The sequence below is a fragment of the Rhinolophus hipposideros genome (assembly GCF_964194185.1).
Source record: "Rhinolophus hipposideros genome assembly, chromosome: 23".
Lineage (NCBI taxonomy): Eukaryota > Metazoa > Chordata > Mammalia > Chiroptera > Rhinolophidae > Rhinolophus > Rhinolophus hipposideros.
This window is the reverse complement of record NC_138069.1, coordinates 28,453,812-28,471,913: the sequence shown is the minus strand read 5'-3', so window position 1 is coordinate 28,471,913 and position 18,102 is coordinate 28,453,812. Positions and strand designations below refer to the sequence as shown.

At 46.3% G+C, this 18,102-nt stretch overlaps 2 protein-coding genes across 8 annotated transcripts in view; one reads left to right on the top strand and one right to left on the bottom strand.

Moving 5' to 3' along the window:
* The window catches only part of CYFIP2 (cytoplasmic FMR1 interacting protein 2), a 114,016-nt gene that overhangs the window by 33,586 nt on the left and 62,328 nt on the right, over nucleotides 1–18,102 (bottom strand). For all 7 annotated transcript variants that reach the window (XM_081035493.1, XM_081035495.1, XM_081035499.1 and 4 more), the window contains 3 exons: nucleotides 16,752–16,951; nucleotides 15,021–15,108; nucleotides 868–1,011 (listed from right to left, as the gene is read on the bottom strand). In XM_081035493.1, coding sequence (XP_080891619.1) covers nucleotides 868–1,011; nucleotides 15,021–15,108; nucleotides 16,752–16,951 — 432 coding nt within the window. The remainder of the gene's footprint in view (nucleotides 1–867; nucleotides 1,012–15,020; nucleotides 15,109–16,751; nucleotides 16,952–18,102) is intronic.
* On the top strand, nucleotides 10,102–14,891 carry FNDC9 (fibronectin type III domain containing 9). Its single transcript, XM_081035500.1, has 2 exons — nucleotides 10,102–10,343; nucleotides 12,310–14,891. Exon 2 carries the CDS (start codon nucleotides 12,317–12,319, stop codon nucleotides 12,986–12,988), a length of 672 nt encoding a protein of 223 aa, XP_080891626.1. The 5' UTR covers nucleotides 10,102–10,343; nucleotides 12,310–12,316; the 3' UTR covers nucleotides 12,989–14,891.

Here is an 18,102-nt window from a genome sequence, read left to right as displayed (position 1 = left end):
CTGAGCTAAGACAGTAAGGCACTGGTCCCTAAGGGAATGGAGCAGGTTCTCCCCGGAAGGTGGGGGACAGCCCCGGTGCCCTTTATAAGGGAACATGGGCCTTTATAAGACAGAAAAGGGAGCTCTCTCATTACTCCCTTGGGCTTACGAACTTTCAGAAGGGACGTTTCTAGGCATGTGTCCTGCCTGAGGGTTGAGGTGCTTACGTGAAATCCAGACTAAGAGCTAAAATGAAATGGGGCCAGAGAACTGTGCAGACTGACACACAGTATCTAATTTAAGCATGGAAAATACACAGCACATTTATCCTTTCTGTGTCCAAGGCAGACATCATTAATCAATTACCATACTTTCCTGTTTAACCCTGGATGGTGGTAAAGGGATACAGTGGGAATACAGAATTCCCTTCAGGCCAGTGCAACATTGGCAGTAGTGTATAGCCAGAAATCCCAAGGGGAAGAAGTTGGTGATTGATTGGAGATGTCTGCAGTGGGCACAGGAGGGAAACATGGTAGCATGTGTCATGGGTTTGCCACACTGAAATTAGACAACGCAGCAAAGGAGAGGAGTACCAGCAGTCAGTGGTAAGCCCTAAAGGTCACCATCGGAATTACTGAGTTCAGTATCAAGTACAAGGAGTGAGCTCAGGGTCAGAAAATGAGAGGCATGGCACAAGTCAGAAGGAGCACAGAAATCTAAGAGTGATAGGTAAGAAAAACCAAGGGATGAGAGCAAAGGATTCCCTGATGCTTCCTCCACACAGAGCCTGTGACTTGATTTTACATGCCAACTAAAAAGGGACAGCAGATCTAGTTCCTGTCCACCCCACTTGGGCACGTCCCAGGCCTCGGTGAGGCTCTTCCTTACCAAGCTCTTGACGATCTTCAGCAGTTCCTCCATGACTACGGCGATGCCCTGGTAACCCAGGAGTCTGCAGATGGTCTTGAAGTGAGGGGGCCCCACGAAGTTCCTGTAGGAGCTGTAGATGTGGCTGTAGGCAATGTTAAGAGGCTGGAAAACAGAGGATGGGATAAAGTAAGCAGCTGAGCACTAAGTGGATGCCAGCCTGCATCCTAGTGGGCGATATTCTGCTGATAGAAGGGATGGAAACCTGATGTCATCTGCATACTCTCACTGGGCATCCCGTGAATATGTTTGCAAGATGCTGGCTATGGAAAGAGGTGTGGTCAGTGGCCACTGGATGGAACAAAGTCATTAGATGGAACAGCGGTTCCCTGGTGGAAGAGGAGAAAGGAATGACTTTGTTTTGAAATGCTGCCACTCACAGAGCACCTCATGCCAGGCTTCCCGAAGCCCTCCATATGCACTCTCATTTAATCCACATAACAAACACATGGATAAGAATTCTCAGCCCCATTTCACAGATGAGGGAACTGAGGCTTAGGATGGTAAGTAGCTTGCTCAAGGCCACACAGTTCACAGGTAACCGAGCCCTGATCTATACCCAGGTAGGTCAGATTCCAAAGCCCATGTTCTCTACTTATGATGGTGGACTTTGGGAGTTGAATTCTATTATAAACCGTACCTGGTTTTTCAGATAAGCCTTCACTTCAAAGCTTAGTTCTGAATGTATGCGTAGTTTTCCTACCCGGAACTGTAAAAATCTTGAACACAAACCCTGCAAATATGGGAAGACCACATCTGATAGTCTACTAGATGAAATTCTCTATTAGTTGACTAATTAGAAACCTACATGAATTAAATAGGAACTGTAATGATGCTTTTGGAGGGCTGCAAGATTCTCAATTCCCTCTGGAGCCACCGAGGGAAGATTTAATTATGTTCAGTCTAGATTTTGTGTTAAGTATGTTTTAGTACAAATGGATTATTCTAAACTTTACAAAACAAATATCGCACGTATAGTATCCTCTGATGGCAAGGATACATGAAGAACACAATTGGAAGACCCACTCATAGCAAGGATTTGTGAGGCATCAGGACACCCACTCATCCAGCAGGCTGAATAATTTCTTTTGCAAAGCTAATGGCTACAAGGGGGAGGCTTGGAATGTGAGAAAGAGCAGGCGGGGCACTCAGCACTAATGTGCAGTCAGAGTACAATGAGCCTGCACCTGGCAGAGAGCTATCCTGCATGTGCTTACCAAAGATTTCCCAATGTTATGGGACAGGGATGGTTTATATGGAGAGGGAAATGAAACTGACTTCTAAGCATCATGTTCCCTGAAGTTGGTGTTCCGCAAACCCTGGAAGGACAGAAGTGTTGAGTTTGATTTAGCCACCACGGGGCCAGGCCATGTAGTTTTCTGTGTGTGGAACAAACCATTTTGGTGTCTTTGTAACAGGTGACCCTGTCAAACAGGGCTGGACTCAGGTGAGGTGAGTGAGGTGCCTGGAGCACAAACCATGGGGAGACTCATGCTCCTTGGGGAGTGCATCTCAATTCTGGCCCTGTGATCAAAGCTCCACTCTGGGTTCTCCTGTTTCCCTGTCCAGGGTGGTGACTACATAGCAAACACCAAACGAAGCATGGCTTACCGCTGGTGGGGAAAACAGACTGGCTGGAAAGGGAGGAGGGAACTTTCTAGGTGATGGAAGTGCCCTACATGTTGCTTGGGTTGTTGACTACACAGATGTATACGTTTGTCAAAACTCATGAAACTACATGTGCACTGATGATCTGTGCATTTATGGACTGAATGGTTGTACCCTCCCCCAAATTCATATGTGGAAATCCTAACCCCTGTTGTGATGGTGTTAGGAGATGGAATCTCCCTCCCTCTCCCCCTCACCCTCTCCCTCTCTGCAAACCAGGAAGTGGGCTTGCACCACACACCAGATCGGCTGGTGCCTTGAGCTTGGATTTCCCAGCCTCTCAGTAACAAATAAATGTTGTTTAAGCCACCCCGTCGATGGTATTCTTGTTATAGCAGCCTGAACTAAAGGCATTTTACTATATATGATTATACGTCGAAATAAAAGTTAATTAAAAAACTCGCTGGGCTATATAGCATAAATTAATTTACTTCCAAACATTTGTTTTCAAAGATTAAGACACAAATGTTAATTTAATTTTCTCCTGAAGAGGGTTGCAGTGCAAGCCTGCATAGGCACCAGGGAATGGTGACCTGGCTGTGGTCAGGGCCCCAAGGGGCATCTGACAGAGTATGTGGGCTGCCAGAACAGCCTTCCACCCACACCAGGCTCTCTGGGCCTGTCCTCTAAACCCAGTAAAGCTCAGCACTTGTCCTTCGTCCTCTTTCAGATATCTTATGAAAGGCATTTCTGAGCAGCGAGCTGCTTTTGATTGGATACCCCTGGAGGAGATAAAAAGCAATCAGCTATTTTTTTTCTGATTCTATGACTTCTTTTTTCAAAAGGCTTCGTCTGCGTCTAGAATTATAAATTAGGGTGGGCACATCTGAGTTCAAATTCCACGCCCACAAATTTACTAGCTAGATGATCTTGTGCAAATTACTTAACCTCTCTTAGCCTTGGTTTTCCTGAAGTAAAGATAATAATACCAACTCCAATCGGGTTGTTGGAGGTTTGGCGATAACATATGTAAAGCATTGTGCATGGTATCTGGCACACTGGAAGCGTGCACTGCAATAACAGCCATTAGTATTGCTTAGTTTGATTATTTGTAGGTGAAGACTAGGGAAATACAGCTTCCTGGTCCAGTTTCCCCTAGCAGTCATGATTCTCTGAATGCGACGAAGGGACTGGATATGTAGGGTACCATTCTACACAACACAGTGGCTATCCCACATGGGAATGTGACCGAGGACATAGCTGGGAAATGCACGCAAAATGCAGACTTTGCTCAATATTTACATTATAAATATGGGAGCTGTCCAACAACAGATGCCGCTGGGCAAAGGCTCTCATTCCTGTAAGTGTCTGAGTGAAGACTGGGAAACACAGCACAGGATTGTTAGCAGGGAATCTGCCTGGGGCCGAGGGTTGGAATAGATGTGACTAATGCTCCCTTCAGAGGTACAAGCTCCGGTCGGGGCATCAGAATTACCAGTCTTCCTAACCCTCACGCCCACCCAAGGAGCTTCCAGTACCAAGTTTCCCTTAGGACTTCCCGCAAGCACAAATAAAATTACACATAGGGTTCAACATCCCACACCAGTTGTAGGCAGAAGAGAGTAATTTTGGAATTGTTTTACCACACACAAGGGTCTAAAAAATCCCCCTGATAGACCCACTCAAGGCACACAGCATCTTGACGATCCTACACCTGTCTTGGATTCTGGTCTAGACTAAAAGTTTAGGCCTCAGTTGATGGCCCAAGCTCAGGAAGGACCAGCATGAATAGAGCAGAATTCAAATCCTTTGAAGTGAATAAGCACACCATCCCCCCCCCCAAATATACCACACCCATGCAAGAGAAAACACACACACATGCTGAAAAGTGCATGCACACACATCCCCGGAGGGCACCCATCTGACCTGCTGGCTCAATAGGAGGCTGGGCCCTATTGAGAAAATGTGGGAATATGGGAGCCTGGGCATTTTCTGAGGTTGGGCAAAGAAAAACAGGAATGCGTCATGACTTGAGACATGGGGAACTTGCTACAACTCTCTTAACGCTGAACCAATCCTGCTAACTGACTCAGGTACAACCCCCGAGGCCTGCCTTAGAAACTCATTACGCTTAGGATGGCGCACTTAAAGTCAAGCTGAACCAGCTTGCACAATCTGCAACGCACAAAAATACATAATTTTATGAGATCTCAAGAAATAAACAATCCTGTTTCAGGAATCAGACCCATATTACGCATTTTTTAAATAAAGCAGAACAGTATTCTAATGACAGAAAAAATATGGTGAGTTTGATCTGGCAGACCCTGGGCACTACAATATTATTTGCATATGGACTTTAAAAAGAATTGTGATAATAATATATATCTAACATGGAAGTTACCATTTAAACCATTTCTAAGTGTGGTATATGGGCTTTTAGTCATAAGGCTTCTGTCTCTCCCCAGATTGTAAACACAGGACAGCTACTACAAACAATGAGACCTATTTAGTTGGCAAACTGAATTTGCAAGCAATTTGCATCTCTGCTTTCTGGAATCACAATTACTGTTTTCAGAGATCCCAAGAGGAATTAAAACTGTTTCTAATTTCCTGTTTTAGTTACAATTTCTCTAATTTCCTTTAGCAATTTGAATATCATCAGCCCATCAACACAAATACAGCTCTCTAATTCAGGTCAGAGAGAGCTGCAGCTCAAAGCTCTGAAGTCATCACAGGTGAATGAAGAAAAACATAAAAACAGCAACATCAGGAAAAGTCGCAGGGTAACATGGGATAAAGGACTGATAGATCCTGAGTTACAGGTTCAAATCCATTCCTAGGGCATAGGGAAAACTGCTGACGTGTCCATCCATCCCTTCTTGATGTCTGGTGAGGTAGAGGGTTGGGCTCCAAAATCTGGATTCCTTCTAGGTTTCTCAGTTCAGAGGCTGAAAGATTCAAGGCAGTCGCTGTAGAAACCTCAGGAAACGATGTGCCTCCTTTCTTGTCTTGTGAATTACATCCTTTGGAGAAGGCAAGAGGGAGAGCAGAAAGCGAGCTTTCCTGTTCAGAGATAACATATCAATACTGTAATACTCAGGGATGCCAAAATTTTTGGAGGAAACCAGTGTCATGACTTTGTAAATAACCTAATAGGATGACACACAAGTGTACAATGCTTCTCGGTTTATGAATGTTTTCACGTAATAATTCCTTCATAACTGCCCAGGTGCATTCGTTTTCTGTGGCTGCTGTAACAAATGACCACAAACCTGGTGGCTTACAACAAGAAAAATTTGTTCTCTCATAATTCTGGAAGCCATAGTCCAAATCAGTATCACTGGGCCAAACTCAGGTCAACAGGGCCACCCTTCTTCCGGAGGCCCTAGGCGAGAATACGTCCCTTGCATCTTCCCGCCTCTGGTGGCAGCCAGCGTTCCATGGGTTGTGGCTGCCTCACTCCCATCTTCAAATGTCTCTGCTGAGCTCTCTTCTCCTCTGTATGTGTTCAACCTCCCTTTGCCTCCTCTTCTAAATATATTTGTGATGGCATTTAGAATGCATCCTGAAAATCCAGGACAATCTTATCTTAAGATCATCCACTTAATCACCTCTGCAAAGCCCTTTTTCCAAATCAAGTAACATTTCCAGGTCCCAGGATAAGGACCTGATTTTTTGGGGGGTGTGGGGGAAGGAGGACATTATCAGCTTACTACACCAGGTAAGGCAGGTGCAATCATCCCCATTTAGAAGTGGGGCATTTAAGTGAAGTGACTTGCCTGAAATGAAATACAAGACGATACCCTGCCACATGTACCAATTGCCAAAGTAACAGACTTCTTCTGGATGGTGGGTAGATAACGCCGTGTAGCCTGTGAGTGGGACCACCGCAGACATGGGAGTGGCAGGTGGCACCAGCAAAGAGGGTGGCACTGCTATTGCTGTTGTCAGTGGGGCCGAGGCAGACCCCCCCCAGTCAGGCCACATGGGAAGAGCTGGCGCCCAGGTATGGACCCAGCTGGGATGTACCAGGTGCTGCAGCAGACCACCTGAGGACTATGCCCTCGTGGCAAAGGTATGGCAGGAGTTTGATGAATTTCCCTGAGGCCAAATCATGGCTCACGCAGGGTCATCGATTAGCGAGCGACGACCACACCAACAGCTTCTAGAGACTGAAAATTTATTGGGGAAATGAGTGGTATAATTGAAAGAATGATTTGTGCCACCATCTGTATCACCTGGAAGGCAGATTGTATGATAGCCTCCACATCAATTCCTTTAGAGAATATATTTTTAAAGTTTTGACTCTCATACGGTTTTTGATTACTGAACCAGTTGTTAAAGGTTTTTTACATTTAACATCACCCCTAACTAGAAGCGACAGAGCTCTTACGCAGGTCTACTTGCACCCCAGACTCCTGACTGCAGAAGATGAAACACATGTTGACCGTATTTGTCCAAATGTGTTTGCTGCTTTCCCCGCTTCTGTCAGCCACGTTCAGGTGGTTGGGCTCTCTCTCTCCTCTTTTAGGTCCTTGCCTGTTCCCATCATTCTGGAATCCACCATGCTGTGAAGTCCTGTCTCGACCTCTCAGGAGAAGCAAACCACAAGGCAAAGAGCTAGTGTTCCCTATTGTTGACTGTAGAACGGGACAAGACGAATGGCAGCGCAGCAGAGGCCAGCCAGGAACTCTGGCTCTGGGGACCCACAGACCTAGGCTTGGCGCACTGCTCTGCCGTAGCCTCACTGTGTGATAACGGTCAAGTTAATTATCCTTTCTGAGCCTCAGTTTCCCCCTTTGTGCAGTGGTGATAAGAGGGCCTTTCTCAAAGAATTGTTGCATGGGTACAATGAGAAAACACATGTAAAATGCACCAAAATGTTCTCAATGGTTATTTCTGAGTTGTATGAGTTTGATGGCTGCCTTTGAACATTTCTACATTCTTTAATTTACATGGAATAAGCATATACACTGTTTTAAAAAGCTGTTTAAAACAAAAGGGAAGGGAGCAAACCTTGCTCATTACAGCCTCTTGACGAAGCTCTGATAAACTCAGGAAATGGCTCTGATCCACTGCCCTTTTCTTCTTAATAATCATAGCTACTATTTCTAAGTCAGCACTATGCAAACACAGTTCATCTTACTGCTATAACAACACTAGAAGGCAGGTGTTACTGAGGTTTGCCCTTTACAGAAGAGTTAAGCAAGGCATAGAAAAGGGAGGGAATTTGTCCAAGGTCACAGACAGGATGTGAACTCAGCCTGGGGATCTCAGGGTCTGCATTCAACCTGGGTGTCAATCAGCTTTGGGACTGAGGCAAGCCCTCACACTGTCCCTTCACTGCCGCTTTCAGGAAGGGCACAGAGACCCGGCTCTTGGCTGATTTCCTCTGGCAGTAACTCATCCCTAGTGTAAACCAACCAGGGACCACCTGGCCCCACAGCTACAACGTGGATACACTGCAGAGGGTCCTCCCTGAAGGTGCAAAAAGAGTGAGCTGGGCTGGGGTGTGATCTCCTGAGGCAAGTATCCTCAGAAGATTTATCTCACTCGCCGAAGGCCGCACTGGCTCCCCTGGGTGCTGCTGCTAAAGGGTGATGGCCCAAAGGAGTAGGACGAGCCCTGGTCAGTAGGACGAGCCCTAGGGCAGTGCCACTAGTCAGGGGCACGGCCTGAGTGATGCCATCCCCTCTCTGGGGATCTGTGAAGCCAGAGAACTTCTAGGCCTCACATTCTATGAGTGTCTCAACTTCTCAAATAAAAAGCCCAGGGCTCAAAATGGCATCCAGGAACATTAAAAATAAATTCCCATTTTCTGTGGCAAAGGCTGACTTTTATCTCATCACTCCACAGGCTCCCCAACTCTGGTATTTTTATTCTCCTCAAAATAACCTTTTCAAAAGGCACCTGCAAACTACCGCACTGGCTTTCCTGTGGAGAGGACGCTTTTGTGTTCTGCAGGAAGTCACGATTAGCACACATTACAGCAGATTTTAGACAGCCCCTGGGAAGATGGAATGCTACGGGAAAGCCACAGAGCACGTCTAATCAAGGGACACTGGATATTCCGACTCCATGTCTCATACAGACCCTTGGCCAGGGGAGGGTCTGTGGCTCACTAGGCAGCTCTTTGTGACTTTTTGATTATCACTAACGTGAATCACAAGGAGACCTTCAGGGGTTCACTTGGACACTCTGGCCAAGAACCAAGAAGAAAAAAAGCTGACTTTAAAAAACACACAATTTGTGTAAAATAACTCAGGTCTGAATCTACCTGAGCTAGGGCTGCTGTAACAAATTATCTCAAACTTGGTGGCTTAAGATGACAGGACTTTACTATCTATTTCAGACATGTCCTGTGGTCTCCCCAAGAGAATGGTGGCAATGTATTCTTCTAAGGTTGAGGGGAACAGGAAGAGGTGGGATCTCAGAAGTAGGTCATACCTTTGTGGGAAATGGAAACAGGCAAGGAAGCAAGGTCAAGATTCTTGGAAGAAAAGAAACTTTGGAGGTCATCCAGCCCAGGAAAAGTGAACAGTTTCTATTTCTGGTGTCACCTCCAATTGACTGACTGATAAGCAGTTTTTTGGGATGCTTGTGTTGAGAAGGACTCTGAGGCTGTGTTTCTGAGCCCAATTGGAAGGAGTGGTGTGTTAGTTTCCGGTGGCTGCTGTAACAAACTACCACAAACGTGGTAGCTTAAAACAATAGAAACTTAATCTTGCACAGTTCTGATGGGCAGAAGCCTGAAATCGAGGTGCTGGCAGGGCCACGCTCCCTCTGAGGGCTCTAGGAGAGAACCATCCTTTGCCTCTTCCAGTTCCCGATGACCCCTAGCGTTCCTTGGTGTGTGTCAGTATGACTCCAATTTCTGTCTTCACATGGCTTCTTCCCTGTATCTCTCTGTGGGTATATTTCCTTCTCCTTTCTCTTATAAAGATACGAGTCATTGGATTTAGGGTTCCCTCTAACTCTAGCAGAAGATCGTTCTGAGGTCCTCAACTAATTAATTTTAATAAAGACCTTATTTCCAAATAAGATCACATTCTGAGGTTCTGGGTGGACCTGAATTTGGGGCGGGGGGGCGGGGGGGGGTGGCACAAGTACCATGATGGTTTAGCAAGCCCGACGCAGGATCAGGACTGGACAGGGCCAGAGCTATGCCGTCTATCTGCCACTCGATCTAATCCAAGCCCACAGCTTTACAGATGATGGAAGGGAGGCACAGAGAATAAGAGTCTTGACCAGTGTCATATACCGAGGTAATGCCACAGGAAACCAGAATAAAAAAAAGAAGAGAACATAGAGGTGGGAAAAGAGGTGAGTGTGAGGGTGGGGTGGGTGGAAGGGGATGGAGATGAAATTGCTGTTTTAGTTGTGGGATCACTGAGAAGGGCATCTTTGTATTTGAAACGATTGTCCAAAGGACAAAAACAAACCCCAAAAAATGATAATGAGCCAATTACAGAGAAAATGTAGGAGCCTTGGTAGAATTAGTACCACTCGAGAGATCAATTTGCTGCAGATTGCCAGCCTTTCCCCCCCAAATAAACAAGAGCTCCTCTCACTGGGCAAAAGCCTTTCCAGACAGGTCCCGGAAAGCATCGTGCGTACAGATGCCTGCTGGTTGCCATGGTAAATGATGCTGATCTGAAGAAATGAATAATGTGAGCATTGGGGGCGACAGTGGGATTACTCAGACGGTGGCGAGAGAGGCATCAAGGAGCGCCCAGAGCAGAGGAGGGGAGAAGGCACCATTCCCTCAGCTGGGTCCACTCTGCCTCCAAAGGCTACGCTTTAACCGGATCCTCCTCGGCAAGCATCAGGTAAGGGACATAAATGCCTCTTGGAGGCATTTGGAAATGGCTTTTCCTTTCACTCTCCGCTTGGAGGAGGGCCAGGCAGTGGTAATCTGAATAGATACAAATAGGGGGAATTTCAAAACAGCAGCAGAGGAAGACTGATTTGGTCCTAAAAGCTGAGGATGCTGCTAGCATCTTGACAGAAAGCTCTTAAAAATGTCTGCTGGTGGGAACTGAGCCGGCAAAGACAGCCAGCAGCAGTGGTGAGGCAAACAGGAGAAAAGATCTATGGAAAAAACGGAATTTCTGATGACTCCTGATGGAAGGGTTTTACAAAGGTCATTGCCTATATCATTAGTAAGAAATTAAGCTCTTTTCACAGCGGTCTAAAATGTATGTATAGGGATGTGTGGGGTGTTAGGGTAGGATGGATGGGTGCGTATGAGGGAGCCCAAATTTCAATCTCCTTCGCAATGACCTCCCCTGTGGGGGATCTGAGCACACCTGCCGTGCCTCTTTCACTTCCCATTTTTCTGGGAGGAAATTTCCAGCCAAATAGAAAAGGACTATTCCCCTTCCTGAGCATTTTAGTTAACTGTCATCCTTAGAGAAGAAATACAAAGATTAATAAATCATTTAACACTGTGTGTCTTTCTGCAGCTCACTTCCTCTAGGAATACCAGCATGAAAACAGAAGGTCGGAGGGAGGCAGGGAGGAGAGAGAGCAGCTCATAATAGAAATCAGTTTGGCTTAATATCCAATCCTGGTTAAACCTGATTGACTGATTTTTACTATGTCATTTCAATCTAAAACAAAACCTTCTGTACTTCATGTGAGAGGAAGGGCAGAGAACAGAGCTGGGTGAGACCTATATGTGAATGTACATGGATTGAATATGGCTGCCCCCAAATTTTAGATCAGGGGAAATTCAGTAAAGGGATAATCTAATTAATAAGAAATGAAAAAGCTTGAAGATGGCGCTCTCTTACCAAAGTGAAAGGGCTGGCTCTCTGAAGAGGGCTCATTTGATTTGCCCGGAAAAACAGCAACGGGTCTTAATACCAGCACCTCATTTTGTAGTAATGTTTTCTAATTACTAAACCCAGCAGCCTTCCGTTTGAAAATCCAGGGGTTAAGTGGCTCTGAGTCTCGAATTTATTAACTGAGTCACCTCAGACAGCTCACCTGTAAAATGGGGGTCTAGCTCAGAGGGTGTGAGGGAGAATATAGGACATTGATTATTCTATGTTGAATACCTAGCATGACTTGTGACACAGCAACCGCTGGCTAACTGTTGGTGGTTATTCCCGTTATTACCATTCATAATGGCAGTGGTATTAAGTGGTAGCGATTATGCTGATATTTCTGATTTCTTGACCTATGAAACTAATTTCCTGGGTGCCCTGGCTTTGAAAAAATCAACAAACAAAACAACACAGATTTTAAGGAAAAATCAGTTACCAATGAGTGACAAAGCATGGGCAATAGAACTGCGAAGTTAAAAAAGCAATGGGCAGAATGTTCTAGATGGCTGAGCAGACACAGGAGGTCCAGAAGGGAAATTTAGATAAAACACTTGTTTGACGTGGAGGTCATAGACCTGTGGTGACTAATGCAGGGACTCTGAGGTTGTCCTGATTTTCCCTTTTCCTGCCTTTCTTCTTCTTAGTCTTTTTTTAAGGGTTAGGAACCATGTTATATGTAAAGGCTCTGAGCCAGGGCAGGATGAGGCTGGAGGATGTGGGTGCATTCTTTTTTAGGTCTGAAGGCCACCACCAATTTTGCGATGAGACAGCCCTGATTTGAACTTCTGCCACTGTTTAGTGATGCCTAGATGAGAACCGTTACCTCTTGGCCTCCATTTCTTTGTCTGTAAAATGGGGGCAATGGTAGTCTCCATCTTGAATGCTCACTAGACGGCAGCTATGATCATCATAAATAAATACTTAAAGAAGGGGAAATCACTTTTCACTTTGATTCTGCTTCCAGAATCAAGATGAACATCGAGGTTGGGAACGTGTCCTACACGGGAGCCATCATCTCCTGGTCGTCCTCGGAGCCCTGCCTGGAGGACTATTACCATATCATGTACAGGCCCAACTGGAACAGCATCTTCTCTGGCTATCTTCGCTACAGCTTCCACCACGAGGAGAAAGTGCCTCGAACCATCAGCTCGGTGGTGCTAGAGCACCTCGCCCCTTCCACGCTCTACTTTCTGTGCGTCAGCTGCAAGAAGATCGCCTTCCCGTACAGGCACTACTGCACCATGTTCCACACTCTGGATAAGAGCCCGCTGGCCGCGGGAAGTTCCCTGGTAGACCCGCAAATCTCCCTGTGGGTGCTGATGGCTATTCTGCTGGCCTGCTTCACAGCCGTCTTAGCCTTCATCTGCCTGCAGTTCTGGTGCGTCCGCTGCCACGAGCCGCGCTGGTCCTACAGGGCTGGCCACACGGAGGAAGCCAATGGGCTGGTGAGATGGCCGGAGGAGGCCCCGGGGCTGGGTCCGCGGGAGGAAGACCTGCAGGGGCTCCCCCTGGTGGAGATGCCACGCAAGGATTCTGGAGCTGGAGCAGAGCCGGAAGCGGAAGCGGAAGCGGAAGACGAGCAGGAGGCCCTCCAGAGGGAGGATGGCGATCAGCAAGCCATTCTGCCTCGTTCTGGGGAGTGAGAGGCAGGGAGGGGGCAGCCCGCATCGTGCAGCTGGAGGCCCTCCACACAGTAGGTCTTTCGTAAGAACGTATCTGTAGACTACCCACTTGTCTCCCCCCAAGTGTCAGTGTTCTTGTGGATCCCCTGGCTTTGACCAATGTCCTGTGACAAAGCTTCTCCAGCTGGAAGACACATACCCCAGTGGCGTGCCAAGGGAGAGACATGTCACCTCTTAGAAGTGTCCATCCGAGGGGTGCGGGGAGGTTAGGAATTAAAATCATCACCTTACTATTAAAACAAACTTGAATACATTATGATGTAGAAAGTGAAATTTGCATGACGTTAATAAAATACAATGCTTCAAGGACATTTTTGAGTTGCAGCGGGGCTCTCTGAGTTATGCTTTCAGTCAGCTGGGGCAGCTGTCATCTCCTTGGTAGTTGGGGGAGCTATTTGGAAAGGTGTCAGAAGGCTCGCTCTAGACTGTTTTCCACCTTTCAGGCAATCACATACCACCTCGGACCCCTTCTTCATTTTTTTTTTTTTAAACCATACACTATCTTTACTGTTATTAACAATATATTTTCTTTTAATTGACTCGTTTTTTTTAACCTTAAACTTATTTTAAAAGGTAGCCTTATATTACTCCAAAAATGAAAACCAGCACCCTCCTGCTACTAAGTAGAAGGGAAGAGACATAAGAATAATAAGAATGAAAACAAAGTTATATTAAATTTGACTTAGATACTACTGCCTACTAAAGACTCGGAGCTTAAGGCCTGCGTTCTTATCTTTGATAAAAAGAGAGATTAGCAAGAGTTGGAGAGGTATTAAAGACATATTAGCACCAACATAATAAGTCTTTCTTCTGGATATATTCCACAAAGTTTGAAAGAGAATTACAAAAGGAGGTATTTTTACTTTGTTGAGTCACTCGTATTTAATGCCATGTCTGTGAACGATGTAACATGTTGTCTGTAAGCGTCCCCTGATTTGAGAATGTTTCCTGGACCAGATGGGCTGTCCTGGAGAAGCTACCTGCACTGTCCCAGCATCATCCTAAGACCTTCTAAGCCCCACCTTCAGGCCCAACTGGTGGGGCTCATCTTGACTCACCACACATCTCAATCTAGGGCTCCCTGACTTACAATGCTATATTTATCTGGTCAGTTCCTCTTCTAAGTCCGTCTGATTACTTTTGAAAATTGAGTCAAAAGCAGACATTCTTATTCCATCACAAAGAAAAATGTTGGCTTTTTGGGGGTTATTGTTTGACACATTTCACCCTCACAGTGGCATTTTTTTTTTTTAGTCCGCCCATTACAAAACCCTAGGGGAAATAGTGAATCACCTACCTATGTCACGGTGTTGCTGAGACTTTTGTGAACATTGTTGCCCATCGCCAACATGGGTATGGAAATGGGGGCAGAGATGATGTCTATTTTTATCACTAATATATCCCCAGCATGTAAAATCTAGCCCAGTGTCTGGCCTATAGTGGATGCTTAATAAATATCTATTTAGTGAATGACCGAGGACTGAAGGTCTAGAACAGGGTACTGTTTGGGATGTTTAGTTAGTGTCAGGATGTGTACGTGTGAACAGAGCAGCAAAGAGGCAGGAGAAGCCTTGTTTCTCAGCTCTAGCTTCAGTCCACTGGATTTCCTTCAAAGCTTCAACTTCCCAACTGCTTCCTGCCTGCAAAGCCCTTATATTTATGAAGCACGAATCCCAGGATGACAGGACGATAGTGCAATGAATCAACTGAGAAGCAGGAGATGGAATGCCACGAGAAGCCCCATGCACCTATTTCCTCGCTCACCTCCCCCCGAACCATTCTTGCGCCGGATCCAACCCCTGGCCCGAGTTCTCCCCCATCCTTGCTAGTTGTGAAAAAATAAAGATGAATATACTCACAGTCATTTCTGCCTGCATCTCTCTGCTGCCTTGTTATCTCCACACCTTCCTGCTTTTCTGATTCAGGGAACATTTTTCTATTTGCTTTTGCTCACTAGCCTTCTTAGAAATAGGACACAGGCAAGACTACTCACCTTGGACCCATAGAGGTAATAAGGCTGGACATTGGCGGGTTTATCTCTTTGCGGTTCTTGAGTGAAAGGAATGGCAGTTCGGACAAAACTAGTAAAAGAAGAGATGGGACAGGAGTTAACTGGGTCCTAATATTAGTCTTCAGGAGACACAATATAGTGAGAATCCTTCCTGACCAGGTGCACAACTGTTTCTTAAGCGGTTGCCTACAAATTCCTCTGACACACTCCCATTCAACTATTGTCTCCTTTCCATAGATGGGAAAACTGTAATCCAGATTCACAAGCTTGACTCAGGATTTGTGGCTACTCAGAAGGTCAGTAGGTAAGAAAGTGAGAGTAGACTGGCTCTGAAAAGCGCCTTCTCCAGGGGTCCACATCTCTCCCCAGCTCCAGTTTGCTTTCTCAAGAGCAGATTTCTGTAAATTTCTGCAAAGGCCCATGTAGCAAATATTTTCATCCTTGCCAGCCAGATGGTCTCTGTCACAATCACTCAGCTTCTGCCGGTAGCATGAAAACACCCATAAGCAATAGTAGACAAATGAGCGTGGCTGAGTTCCAATAAAACTTTATGAATTTCGAATAATTTCCAGTTGTCACCAAATTATAATTCTTCTTTGGATTTCCCCCTCAACCATTAAAAAATGTCAATATGATTCTTAGCTCACGGGCCGTACAAAAACAGTTGGGGGTAAGATGTGGCTTGTGGGTCAAGGTTTTGTGAACTTGAGTGCAAGAGGATACAAATTCCCAAATCTCTATGGAGAATGGGAGGTACATCTTGCTAAGTGTGTGGATTCAGGTGCATTTGTAAATTCTTCCCAGGCCCTTCCATTCATTCAATACACATTTAATAACAGCTCTGCGGATACTGAAGGACCTGCAAACACATATATTTTTGTTCATCTTTATGCATTTGTTTTGCATGTGAATATATCTCACCTCTTCCATCAGGTTTTAAACCTCTGTGGGGAAAAGGAATTAGGTCTTGTTTCTAACTTGGTGCCTGGCCCAGAGCTGTGTGCACCTTTCAGGAGGCATGTTCCACTTTGTCATGCATGTATATGCTCTGCACATGTGTGCCTGTTTGCATGCATGTGCTCCCATACGTGGATGTCCTCATAAAAGTACCATCTGATCATGTCACTTCCCTTCCTCGAACTCTTCCAAGGTTCATAAATGCTCAATCCTAACAGGCCTTTGGAGCAGGTTCCACTTCCTCCTGCGTCCTGCCCTATCTTTCGTGGCACCATTCCCCATCCCATCTGCTCCACCCTCACCAGACTCTTAGCTCCTTTGAAACTGTGCCTAGAATACTCTTCTCCTGCCTTTTTGCTCTATTTATTCCTACTCATCCTTCAAGCATTCTTCCTCAGAGGACGACGCCTCTCTTGAGGTTTGAATCACTTCCCGGACTGGTGCTGTTCTCTCTCTCACGGCTCTGTAGACTTTCTTCCCATCTCAAAGTTCACGGCTCATAACAGGACATTTATTGTGCAACTGTTTGATCACCTGTGTCCTCCTCTAGCCTGAAGGCTCCAAGAGGCAGGAAGGTGTCTGCGGACTCCCCTTGGCCTCCCCACCTCCAGCGCAGAGCCTGCACCCAGGTGGGGCTCGGTGAGATGCCTGTTTGCAGGAACAAACTGACACCCATGCTGTCCCTAGTTTGGAGGAGGCCACTGGCTGCTCCCTGCCCCACCCGCCCCAGCCCCTTCTGCACAGGGACTCCCTTACCGGTTGGTCGACCCATTGTAGCAGTAGTTAGGGAGGAAGTCAAAGTTCAGCTCCCAGAAGACGTGCAGGGTGATGCGGCCATAGGGGGCCGACACGTTGTGATTGGCTTCCCGGAACATGGCGTCGAAGCTGTCCAGGGTCATGTGCTTACACAGCAGCCGGTGCGTGAGCCGGTTGATCTCTAGCAGCCACTCCAGCTCCTGGTCAGACAGAGAACCCACGGCTGCTGGGGACTCTCACACACACACACCTCGCAGGTGTGTACCACTTCACCTTATCGATGCCTGTCATGCAGGAGGGAGCCCCGCAGACAACCTCCTAACTAACTGCCGACATGGGGACTGGGACCCCTGCAGTGGCAGGTGACAATGTTCCCTTCTTCTGAGGAGGGAAAGGAATTGCTGACAGGTGGCATACCTGCCCCAGGAAGGGGACCACTGACCATGCGCACAGGCCCTGTCTGCAGCCCTTTGGGTAGAAAGCATGCCTCCTTGCTTTCCAGTTTCCACATTGTGAGAAAAAGCTTGTCCCTCACTGCCACCATTAAGTAAAACAAAGTTCTGACTGGCTGTCACCAGAGGCTGTATCTCTGCCCTGCAGAAAGCAACCATAAGACCACATGAGACTACTAATATTTTAGGTTAAACACCATCGAATATTAGTAACTTTGTATGGTTCAACCTAATATGTGCCAAGCAGCATTTTAAGCACTTTATCTGGGTTAACTCATTTAATGCTCAAAAAAACTCTATAAAGTCAATATTACTTGCTGTCTTTACTTGACACATATAGAAATTGAGGCTTTGAAAAGTTAAGTAACTTGGCTTGAAATCCAGGAAATTGGGCTCCAAAGTCACATTCTTAACCGCCAAGTAATACCTATAGGAAGCTTTTAAATAGCTGGGGGCAGAATGTCCCCTCCTTTAGACTGTAGGTCCCTCAGTCACATAGTTAGTCACACTGGCAGAGGTGCAGCTTCAAGCCAGGGGCAAGCAGTCTGTCATCTACCCACAATGACCAGGGACCCAAGTGAGCTGTAGAGCCTGATTGTCGGAATCCCATCTTTAGGCAGAGAACGGGAACAAAGTGGGTACTATCCGGACATAACAGGACACTGCATTTGCTGGGAAGTAAAAGGGGCACGAAACCCTTTGGGCTGGCTTTAATCCGTTATCACATTGCTCTCAAAAAGAATGAAAGCATAGGCTCCGGCAGAGAGAGAAGGCAGCCCTCTTTGTGTTGCTTTATGACACTCCCGTACCGTTGTGGTTAAGCTGCCTTTTGAGATGGGACAACTGTCCCTATTCCATAGAGGGGAAAACTGAGGCTCGGCAGGTTAAGGAAGCTGTCC

Bases quoted from the DNA above. Each gene is read 5' to 3' on its own strand.
- FNDC9 (XM_081035500.1), top strand. From the start codon at position 12,317: ATGAACATCGAGGTTGGGAACGTGTCCTACACGGGAGCCATCATCTCC.